The sequence below is a fragment of the Rhinatrema bivittatum genome, chromosome 3 (genome assembly GCF_901001135.1).
Source record: "Rhinatrema bivittatum chromosome 3, aRhiBiv1.1, whole genome shotgun sequence".
NCBI lineage: Eukaryota > Metazoa > Chordata > Amphibia > Gymnophiona > Rhinatrematidae > Rhinatrema > Rhinatrema bivittatum.
In genome coordinates this window covers 518,918,710-518,930,804 of record NC_042617.1, presented here as the reverse complement: position 1 = coordinate 518,930,804, position 12,095 = coordinate 518,918,710, and the positions used below count along the sequence as shown (strand labels likewise).

The 12,095-nt window shown below is 42.3% G+C and overlaps 1 protein-coding gene across 1 annotated transcript in view; it reads right to left on the bottom strand.

Moving 5' to 3' along the window:
- The window catches only part of SCARA5 (scavenger receptor class A member 5), a 590,798-nt gene that overhangs the window by 224,525 nt on the left and 354,178 nt on the right, over nt 1-12,095 (bottom strand). Inside the window, exon 6 of the mRNA XM_029596225.1 lies at nt 8,268-8,366. Within this exon, the coding sequence (XP_029452085.1) occupies nt 8,268-8,366 (99 nt within the window). The remainder of the gene's footprint in view (nt 1-8,267; nt 8,367-12,095) is intronic.

Here is a 12,095-nt window from a genome sequence, read left to right as displayed (position 1 = left end):
AAATTGATTATTAAAACTGTTTTTTTATAAATTACGTATCATATCTGGACTGAAATACTTGCTAGAATTGGCTGATTTTTGGACCGTTATTCGAGCTTCCATACTACCTCTAGTCGACTACTGCAATACAATATATTTTGACTTACTTGCCTCTTCATTGAAGCCAATGCAGTTGCTGTTAAACTCTGCAGCTTGTTCAATATCAGGAGCACATTTAATGATCACATTACACCTATACTCATGGATCTTGACTAGTTATCTGTGCCACAACGTATTGAATATAAAATTGCTACTATGGTTTTCAAAATGGTTTATGCTGAGTCTTGTCCATGGACCAATGCACTTTTGAGAATTTATCGGTTGACGTTTGCCGAGATTTTCTCATTGTGGTCTATTAGATGTACCTTCTGTCAAACATGCCTGGTTTTCAATGATGAACGAGTGTGCCTTTTCGGTGGCTGCTCCATCTTTTTGGAACTCTCTTGCTGAAGAGATTAGTTTATGTGAATCTTTACCTTATTTATTTGGTCATTTTAGTTTTACTAAATTCTCTTTTAAGTAATGGTATTTCACATATTGTTTTACTTGATGCTTTATGATTTGTGTCAGTTGTTTGTATTTTGAATTGTGTATGTTGCCATATGGAAATTGCTTAGGTTTTAAGTGATTAACAAATTTTAATAAAGAATTCTATCCCCCTACTCCCTGATCAAAAGCAACCCTCCTTCAAGCATTGCAGAAACCCTGAAAGAAACAGGGTCCTCCCACTACCCCCAAGCAATGTCACTTCCCCAGACCTCAGTCCCTTCACAGGGCTTACCTTGGGGAAGGTACAGGGCCCAGTGTGGGGTACCTTTTCCAACCATCTGCACTGTATCTCCTGGCCCACCACTCATGTCTCAGTCAATGGCTTTGGTATGTTTCAGGTTAAAAGTCAGATGCTGCAACAATTGGGTGGAATTACTTTGGCCCCTGAGAGCATGGGGTCAAGCTGGTCATCCTGCTTTATCCCCCCCCCCACCCATGAATGGGCCTGCCTCCTCCAATAAGGTTGCCAACTGCCGCCATATTTTCAGGATGGGATGATTCAGTCCTGGTTTGATCCGACTGCCTGCATAGATTTGTAGTCTTTTTTTGTTATGGAATTCAATAGGGACACCACAGCTACAAGCCCATGTAGGCAGTGGGGTAAAACCAGAACTAGAAAATGTGAAGCCAGTTGGTAACCCTATCCCCTAAAGAGGAGCAAGTCAACTTGACCATGTTCCCTCCTTGAAAGAAGAGTGAATTCCCTCCCTGCCTGGCCCCCCCTGATGTAATACCAGGAAGCCCCCAAGATCCTGTTTCTGGTGACTCCTCCAAAATTTATATTAAGCCTACTTTTCCAATGGCCTTCATCCTAAAGTGCAGCCTGGCAGGAGGTATGTGGTGAAGCACTGCTAGTGTTGTCCTCTGGTGACTGCAACAAGCCAGTGATAGGGTTCTCAAGTCTCTCCTGATGATTCATCAGCAGCCAACACCTCCAAGGAAGAAAGGCATGCTCCTTATTGTGGTCCTTTGCGTGAAACTGAAGATAACACAAGGGATGGTGACACTGTGGGAATGCCAAGAATCCAATGGACTCTTGAATCAATATCTCAAATGCTGCTCCATGGTGGTAGATACAACAACAGAATTGCACAGAAGCAGCTAGGTATAACACTCCCCCCCCCAAAAAATAAAAAGCAAACAAATAAAAAGATCCCAAAAATGAAAAAAAAAATTTTTCTGCAACATAGGGGAAGTCAGGAAATGCCCTCTAACTCAACCATAGCCATACTGTACAACAAAAATATCCTGACTGCAACCAGCCAGTAACTCCCCACATCCCTAAGGGAGACAGGGGCTATTTCCAATCCTAGCCTGAGTCCAACAGTTTTCACTACTCTATTCCACGTAAACCCTGAAAATCCAAGATGACCTCCTAGAAAACTCTAACAGCAGTTAGAGTTTTCTAGGAGGTCGCTTCCCAAATTCAAATAGACACAAGCCATGGCAGATATGACCTCACCTATACTACTAAATCCTGGAGACAAACAAGATCCCATAGATTGATCATGTACCTCCAAGTGAGTTCAACATGCAACATACATAAACACTATAGGGTAGATTTTAAAAAAATATGCATGCACCTCCATGTGCACGCACTACCTGGCATGAGCATGTTATAAAATCCAGGCCGGCGCACACGGGGGGGGGGGGGGGGGGGGGACACATTTGAAAGGAGAACCGTGAATAATATCATCTTCACACCTCATTCCCCCTGCTACCCCCAAAACACATTAATTTTTTAAAAAAAGGAACAATGATCAAAACAAAATAATTCCAACAGAGCACATAAACTGTTGAGAGGATCTGTCCTCAAATGGTGAGGGTCAGTCTCTCTCATTTATTTTTTGGGTCATGCAGATGGTGAAGTGGACCCTGTGAGGCTGAATACTTTTTTCTGGCTGGTACAGGGATAATGTTGTCTATTCTTCCCTCCATTCTCAATTCCCCCTATTTCTCAATTACAGCTGGCATACATAAAGTTTCATAAAAACAAAATCCTACTACTCACAGACATACAATTTCTAACTTTATTTTTCTGGATTTTCCAGCCAGCAAATATGTACATTATAGAAGGGGGTAAAAGTCTGTACTGAATTCTCAGGGTTCATGGGATATGCAGTCAGAGTAAAACATACACTATATTAAAACTATTTGGTACCCACAAGTTTGGAATACCTCACTCCCAGACCAAACTTGAACAGAATTTGGATACTTCAGTCACAAAACCCCTTTACATCTTCCAAGATTGTCTCTCTCCCTTGGGGGAATATGGAGCTCAAATCCCCAATTACCTTCCAAAGCCACTCACACCTGACCCAATGATCTACTGACAACCTCTTGATCTCAGGCACTTTTCTCCCACTGTCCTGGGCTCTTCTTGCAGGCTTGCTCGGTTTCCCCTACACTCCGGTTCTCTTTGTGGGTCATCCCTTCACCACTCCTCTCCTCAGCCTCAGGCCTACTCTCTTGGGTGGAAGAGCTCCCGCAAGGCCCACTCCATCCTGTAGGGGTCCCTGGGCATCATCATCCTACTGGCTGGCTACTCCAGGATGCTACATCCTGGAGGTCCCTTTCTTGCAAAGCTCCAACCTAGAAAGGGCAACTCCCTACAATTTGATCCAGAATTTATACCTTCTCAAGCCACGTCCCCACCAATCATGTTCTCCCAATACTCTTAAGAGGACAAACTCATCAAAACTCCTTAACCTATGTGGCCTTAAAATATCCCAGAAACCACATCCCGTGGATGCTATATCACATCAAATGCCATTCAGAAGACACTTAGCAGGTACTGAAGGTTCAGACATTCAAACATTTTCCATAACATTTCAAACAATGACAAATCCCAGGGTCTTTCCCACCCAGAATATCTTGTACTACTAAATGAGAATGGGGCACAATTGAGGGTGCCTCCTCAAAAATAAAATAATGAGAGATCTGGGACCTATCCCTCCCACTTTCCCAAAAACAAAATAATTCCTCCTGGGGCCTCTCCCCATCACCCCCTCCCCCTGAACCTTTCTTTTCCTATCTGTGGTATGAAAAAGGGACAGGGGCAATCCCCAATTGCTCCTGCCCCACTTGTGACTATTCCATAATGGTGCAGGCTGATCCAAGACAGGACCATTTTGATTTTTTGCTGTACAACAAAATGGTGCTAGCCGACAAGGAGGCCAGTACCATTTTGTGACATGGCACAAATTCAAAATGGCACCGGCCTCAGGTCAGCCGGCACCATTAAGGAATAGGCACTAGCGGGAAAGGTGCAACTGGAGATTGCTCTTGTTCCCAGGGTGAACCCTATCAATGTAGGAGAGTCCAGAGGTGTGTGGGGCAAGGGAACATGGAGGGGGGGGGGGGGGGGGGGAGGAAACCTAGCAGGGTCTATTTTTAAAGCAGATGGCCCATTATTAAAAATATTGGCACAAAATATAAATGCCATTTTGTTCATTTTTCTTTCAATTCATTTTGAAAACAAAATAGGAAATGTTGACATCTCTAAAACAGTGAACATAAGCTCTACCTATAATTTAGGAGCTTTTCTTGCAGATAGAGGTTTAATTGATTGCAATTGTAGATCACAATACTGAGATTTCTCCTCCGACCTCTCCTGGCCCCATCCCTTTACCCAATGGCTTAAGATTTAGAAGTGTGAAGCCATGCTTGTACTTTTGGCTGCTTAAAGGAGGGCCGTTTTCAATCTGGTGAATGTACCCTGGTCACTGTTTATTTACCTGATAAATTCCTTTGAAAATTCTCCTTTAAGAGGGCATGGGATATGCATAGTGGGTCATTAGTTGCAGAAGCATGATCTATTAGCAAGTGTTTGATTCTTTAACTGGTTTTGGGGTTGTCAGAATGAAGGGTAAAGTGGGACATTTCAAATATAAGTCCTAATGGACACATAAATAACTGCACAGCTGTTTAGCAGGCTGGCAAGCACAGTAATCTTTAGAAATTCCAGAGGAAATGCGGGTGTTTATGTAGCTGGGTCTGTCAGGCAGGGAACCTAGGAGGCTGGATGCTGGGACAACGACCATGCAGGTATGGGTGGCTATTTAAATAGTGGGTAGATATGAGAAGGGAGGGGTGCTCAGTATGAATTAAGTGGTGAATCTTTCATGCTCATGTGCTTAATATGGTGCAGTACAAATCAGAAAGACAACAAAAGCTGTCCTGGATAAGGAGAGATATTAGCAGTCACACTTTATGGCTGGCATATGCCCTTGCAATGTGGATAGGAATAATTGGGCAGCTAGTTTTTTTCTGCGTTAAATAGCATACCCTCCATTTGATAATGATATTTTCTCCGCAATTTACATGGATCTAATTAGCAGGATCTATAAACATGTCCCAATACGCTTCTACGCACAGGAAAATCTTCATGCAGATCTCTCATGGGGAATATACCTAACCAGTTGGGGGCCTTTGAGGATCAGAGTTGCCCAGCCCTGCCTTAAAACATTTAAAAGTTCGAATAATAAGTGGTGGTACAATCCAGGTTATTTTGCTTTAATGATTTTAATTGATAGATCCATTGGGCAGGATTTTAAGAGGTACGTGCGGGCATAGATTTGTGCGCGCAACCCGGCGCGCAAAAATCTACGCCCGATTTTATAACATGCGCGCGCAGCCACGCGCATGTTATAAAATCCAGGGTTGGCGTGCGCAAGGGGATGCACACTTGTGCACCTTGCGTGCACCGAGCCCTAGGGGAGCTCCCATGACTTTCCCCGTTCCCTCTGAGGCCGCTCCGAAATCGGAGTGGCCTCAGAGGAAACTTTCTTTCTGCCCCCCCAACCTTCCCCTCCCTTTCCCTACCTAACCCGCCCCCTAGCCCTATCTAAACCCCCCCTGACCTTTGTTAAATAAGTTGCGCCTGCCTCCGGGCAGGCGTAGGTTGCGCGCGCTGGCCAAGTGCTGGCATGCGACCCCTCCCAGTCTGGAGGCCCCATGAAGGCCTCTGGCCACGCCCACACCCACGCCCCGCCCCAGACACCCCCGCCCCATCCCTTTTTTCAAGCCCCGGGACAAATGCGCGTCCCGGGGCTTGCGCACGTCGCCGGTCCTATGCAAAATGGGCCCGATTTTAAGAGGTACGCCCGATTTTATAACATGCGCTCTCAGTCACTAAGCAACGTGACCGATTAGTATATCTTTGTGTTTGTTCACTAACATGGCAGGGTAGTTATTTTATTTCTGTATAATACATTTTATAGTAATTTTACTTCAGGTTACAACATGAACAGGGGAATTAGGATTTATTAACAACACAGCACAATGTATTCTTTTCTGTTTCTGTAAACTGCTGCAGGCAGTTTTATGTGAAAGTGGGATATGAATTAATACATGAAATTAATTTTTCAACAGATGCTAATGCAAGCGTGACAGAAGGCATTCTATCATTCAACAGTACTCACTTGCCTGTTGCACACCTTTGTTGAGCAATTCCGCATAGTACCGGGGCAATTTTGAATGGCCCACATTGTCTGCAACACTTTTAGCCCACATGCATTGGAGCTAGTATTCAAAGGAAAACCACCCATGTCATTTCTCTTTGAATAATAGCAGCTGCATCCTATGTAATTGCTGTACATGTGGGCAGCCCTGGGGAGGGGGGGATAATGGGTAGGTGGGGGGGGGGGGGGGCAATATAGCGTGAGCACATTTGAAAATCAAATATATGATCCCCTGATCTAAACTCGCCTCAGAGAAAGTAACCCAGCTAATAGTACGCACACTATAGAAGCCTGCATGTACTTTTAGGCAAACAGAAGAGTAGAAGTTTCAGTCAGGTCAATTTACCTGGGTTAATTGCCGTCTTCCTGGGAAAATGGCTTTGAAAATGGGTCTCAGAAATGAAATACTCACTCATAGCCAAACCAAAACAAAATGTTTTGGGCATTACGGATTATATTAGCATGTTGAAAAGATGTGCATTGAGCCGCAGCGTGCATCCTGTATATGTGAAACTCATGAAAGTTGAATCAACTGGATAGTGCAAGCATAATCTTATTAACCAAAAGACTTAAGGGCCTGATTTAGTAAGATATTTTATTCCCCCATTTCCCCAGCTTAATACTTCAGGCCCTTTATTTACAGCATTTATTGGACTCCTCTCCAATCAGAGGGTCAAGGCGACTTATAAATAAATAAAATATGATCACAAGTCATCACATAGCATAATAAATTAGATACAGATTATATAACAATAAAATGCGTCAATAAAAACCCTAACCCATCCAGAATTAGCAAAAAAACCAAAAAAACCCAAAAACAAAACAATGAATATTACAAATTCTTAAAAACAAAAAAAAACTGGTTTTACAATCCTTTCTAAAAGACAATAAATATTACATAATGCAAATATTTAGGAAAATAATTCCATAACACAGTTTCTATGCAAGAAAAGGACCTATTTCTAGTTTCCACATATTTTACTTCTCTATTAATCGGGAGACACAGAGTAACATCTTGCAAGATTAGCAATTTCCTATTGGGTACATTGCATTTAATCCGTTCTTTCAGCCAAGCAATCCTCCCTGCTCCCAAGATATAAAAGTTTAAAACATAAATAACTACATTAAAAGCTATATAAAAAAACAGGAGTGACACGATCCTATAGTTTTAACCCACTAAAATCCATGCAGCCATATTGTGGACATGCTGGAGTTGGACTGAGTAATTTTTGAGGGGTAAACCAACATATAAAACATTACAACATTGTCTTTGGATATACAAGGCTGGAGATACTGGATCATTCTCAACTGGTAAAAAGAGGACCTGACATTGTCAGATAAGAATCCAAAAGTACCCTTAAAATTTTCACTTCAGATTTCATTACCAAAGTATGGGCTCCAAAATTAATAAGTGGGTTAGGAAATTCCATGATAGTGTTCCTAACCCACAGAAAGTAAATTTTTGACAGACTGAGAACCAATTTATTTAACCACATCCAGTTCTCAATTTCAAGCATTCAGACAATTCTCCTAACACCTCACTTTGATCTTTGCCAAGATCAACATAAATGTGTGAGTCATCTGCATAAAGTAGGCAATTAAAGCCTACTTTTCTTATCAGAAGAGCCAAAGACTGCATATATATATGTTGGGCAACAATGGGGACAAAATTGATATTTGTGAACCCATATATATAAGAATCCTAGGTTCTGAGGTCTCTAAACCCCATTTTGTTCTCCGAGTCTTGTTTGTTAAAAAAGACTCAAACCAGCTCCTCATCACTCCATCCACACCAAGGGCCATGAGATGCTGTCTAGGTCCACAGTATCGAAATCTGCAGATAAATCTAATAAAACAAGCAATGGGTCCATTCCTTTATCCAAACGGCAATGTAAGAGTCCACTAACACAGCTAGGCTGGTTTACTACCATGAAATGGGTGAAAGCCCATTAGACCAGGGTCTAAAAATTCATTAATTTGCACCAGTTCTTCAAGTGTCACAGGCAGCCTGCTAAAAACTCCACTCTCCCCCAGTTTTTTTAAAAGTAGCTAAATTCCGGCATTTGTGATTATAACATCTGAAACAAATATAAGAGCTGACATTTTTAACCACAGCTTGACCACGTCTAAATCAAGGATTTATTGCAAACGTGCTTCTCTTTGCTCATATACAGTGAGGCATAGTTGGGGTATTTGAGCATTCAAAGTAAGCCTTACCTTTGAATCCATGTATTCCCATAGGACCTGGCAATCCAATATCTCCTTGGTCTCCCTTCACACCAGGAGACCCCATCCTGCCTCTCTCACCAGAGATTCCTGCATCAAATAAACAGTTAAGTATGATTAAATTAGAAATGTTAGCCAAAATGAAGCTGTCTAGGAACAAATAAAGAACCACTAAGCCCTGCTATTGGCTATTAGGGATGTGAATCATTTTTTGACGATTTAAAACAATCGTCAGATATATTTTAAATCATCAAAAATCGTTAGAGCTGCAATACAATAGCAATTCCCCCGATTTATCGTCAAAAAATCGTAAATCGGGGGAGGGGGGGAAAACCGGCACACCAAAACAACCCTAAAACCCACCCCGACCCTTTAAAATAAATCCCCCACCCTCCCGAACCCCCCCAAAATGTTTTAAATTACCTGGGGTCCAGTGGGGGGTCCCGGCGCGATCTCCCGCTCTCTGGCCACAGCTGTGTTAATAGAAATGGTGCCAGTGGCCCTTTGCCCTTATCATATGACAGGGCAAAGGTAGCGCCGGCACCATTTTGAATATTGGCAATACGGCCCGCGTGCAGGAGGTCGCTCCCGGACCCCCGCTGGACTTTTGGCAAGTCTTGTGGGAGTCAGGAGGCCCCCCCAAGCTGGCCAAAAGTCCCTGGGGGTCCAGCGGGGGTCCGGGAGCGATCTCCTGCACTCGTGACGTCGGGAGCCAGGAACCAAAATGGCGCCGGCGCTACCTTTGCCCTGTCATATGATAAGGGCAAAGGGACACCGGCGCCATTTCTATTAACGCAGCCGTGGCCAGAGAGCGGAAGATTGCGCTGGGACCCCCCACTGGACCTCAGGTAATTTAAAACATTTTGGGGGGGTTCGGGAGGGTGGAGGATTTATTTTAAAGGGTCGGGGTGGGTTTTAGGGTTGTTTTGGTGTGCCGGTTTTCCCGCCCTCCCCCCTCCCCCGATAAAACGATTTTTTAACCAAAAAAACGAAGACGATCAGATTTCCCCCCCTCAGCCAAAATTGATCGTTAAGACGATCGATCACACGATTCACATCCCTATTGGCTATCCATATTCACTTTATTTATTACACACCTTATAAGAATAAATGTTCTAAGCATGATACAGCATTATTTCATAATACAAAAATTTACAACCAAGCTAATGATGTTAACCTCTGATATCACCTAATGTTAGGGATGTGCAGCAGGGACAGATTCGTCCCATTCGATATTCATATTCATCGGGACCCAAATCCATTGCATCCATTCTCGGGGGACCCCGATCCGTTCATTAGTTACATATGTATTCGTTTCCCAAAAAACCCCCCATCCCAACCCTTTAAATTTAATTAACTACAACCCCCCACCCTCCTGACCCCCCCAAGACTTTCCAAAAGTCCCTGGTGGTCCAGCGGGGGTCCTGGAGCGATCTCCTGCACTCGGGCCGTCGGCTGCTGGTATTCAAAATGGCGCCAAAAGCCTTTGCCCTTACTATGTCACAGGGGCTACCGGTGCCATTGGTCAGCCCCTGTCACATGGTAGGAGCAATGGATGGCTGGCGCCTATAAATCAGACTCATTCCCGGCCAGCTACCTGCTTACATGCCGAGACTGGAAATGGAGATAGGTCCGGTAAGTGACTTTGACCGGCGTTTTTTCCCAACTGTGTGAGATGTGCACGTTGTAAAACAGTTTGTGACTGATGCTGTAATGGCTATGCAATTCAAAAGTGTTTTAATTTTTAGAAATACCTGGAGGGACCTCTGTAAAACTACCATAAATGAAGTTTTTCCCGCAACAGCACTTGGTGAAGTGCGCCGAGCGGTGTGAGACAGCACAAGACATCCCTGAAGCAGCGGCCCGCGAAACGTGCACGTCGGACCTCTGACTCCAACAAAGAACAAAAAGGGAAGTAACCCTCTGTGTTTTAAGGAAAAAAGTAAAAATGCAAAACAAGTTAAATATTTCTACGTAAATAGTGGACTATTGGACCTATGATTAAAAAGGACCCTCACAGGTGCAAAAACACAAGTGCATACTTGCAGCACCGTGGGTGTTATGAAGGTCCCTAATTCACGAATGAGAGGTGTGTGTGAATATTAAGTTTCAAAAGATAAAGATATTGATAGCACTTAAAAAATAAAAATTGTGATACGTCTTCCTTTTGAAGCCACTCAAATCATCGTTCAGTGGATAAAGAGACACGTCTTTTTCTGCCCCTAAAATATTCTCATATTTTTTTTTATAAAAGCTAGCTATAAAACCATCCATCCCTGGGGCCTTGTCTATTTTTAGTGTTTTAATAGCTTGCACAACTTCAATAACAGAAATGTTTTTATCCAAGTGTTGTTGCTGGATCAAGTCTAACACAGGAAGCTATATCCCTGCATGATATCTCTGTGTCCTCTTCCTTAATTCCTACATGAGCCATATAAAGCTCCTAATAAAAATGGCTAAATCCTTCTCATATTTGTCCCAGCGTGTATAGCATATTTCTCTGTTCATCTCAAATTTGTGTATTTTGAGATTGCACCATCTTCTTTTTTAAGCTATTTGTTAAAAAAGGCTTTATTGCTAAACTCAAAGTGTTCTTGTTTTGCCAGCATATGCTGGTATTGAATGAATTGAGTTGGCCTTTTGAAATAAGGGCTGGGCTTTTGAAACAACAATTTGGTATCTTCCATCATTGGCCTTTTGAAATAAGGACTGTTGAAATAATAATCTTTATGCATTGAGCCATCATTGGGAACTGAATCTTGAACCATTGAGGATCCATTTTGTGAAAAAAATAAAAAAAGGAAAAAGATTTAAATGTCAATAAGAAGGCAGCATCATTTATAAAAAGATGGTTGGATCGACTGGATATTGAACTGTTGAGGTGGATTTTTGCACATTTGTGGGTATCAAATAAGAGTGGGGGTTTTTATATATAAAAAATACTAGTATATATTTTTAGTGGGATGGGGTTGTGTGAATGGGTGAATGGTGTATTTAAATAAGTGAAAACATTGTGAATGTAGAATTTTGGAAATAAAATTATTTAATCAATACTATAATGTGTATGGATTGATAAATTGGTGAGCAGAATAGTAATGTTCTCTTGGTTTTTTTTTTTTGAAAAATAATTGAATAGAGTCCACCTGACAATCTTTCAACTCCCTTCTTGCCTTATCTAGCTGTTGCCAAATTAGTCTTTTTATGTTGAACCTCTAGCTGTCTGATACTATTCAATAATCACGCAATCTGTTTTCTCTGCTCCTTTTTCCTCCAAGAAGCCCACAATATCAGTTTCCCATGCATAACTGCTCTTAAGCCATCCCATCCCATACTAATGAATACTTCTCCACTCCCATTGAAATCCAAATATTCCCGTAAGGCTTCCTCCACTTCTTGTGCTATATGATCATCTCTGAGCAGGGCATTTGAGTTTCCATAAAGTTTTTCTATCCGGGACAGGTACCCCTCTCATTTTCAACCAAACCAGGGAGTGATCCAACAAAGTACAGCATTCTATCCCAACTCCACGAACCTCTCCCATGAGAGAATTTTCTATTAAGATAAAATCAATTCGGGATTAGATTCCATGAGAATGAGAATAAAACTTATATCCAGATGTGGACTTCCACACCCTCCATACATTAATGAGATTCATTAATTTAATCAGATATAGCAGTTTACCTCTCGATTGCTTCAAGGCCACCCCATGAGGAGAACAGTTAGCCGTCTCTGGTTGTATCATAAGATTAAAATCTCCTCCCACTATTAGGGGACTTTGGCCACAGATGTAATCTTTTTGCCTATCTTTACAAAACATTG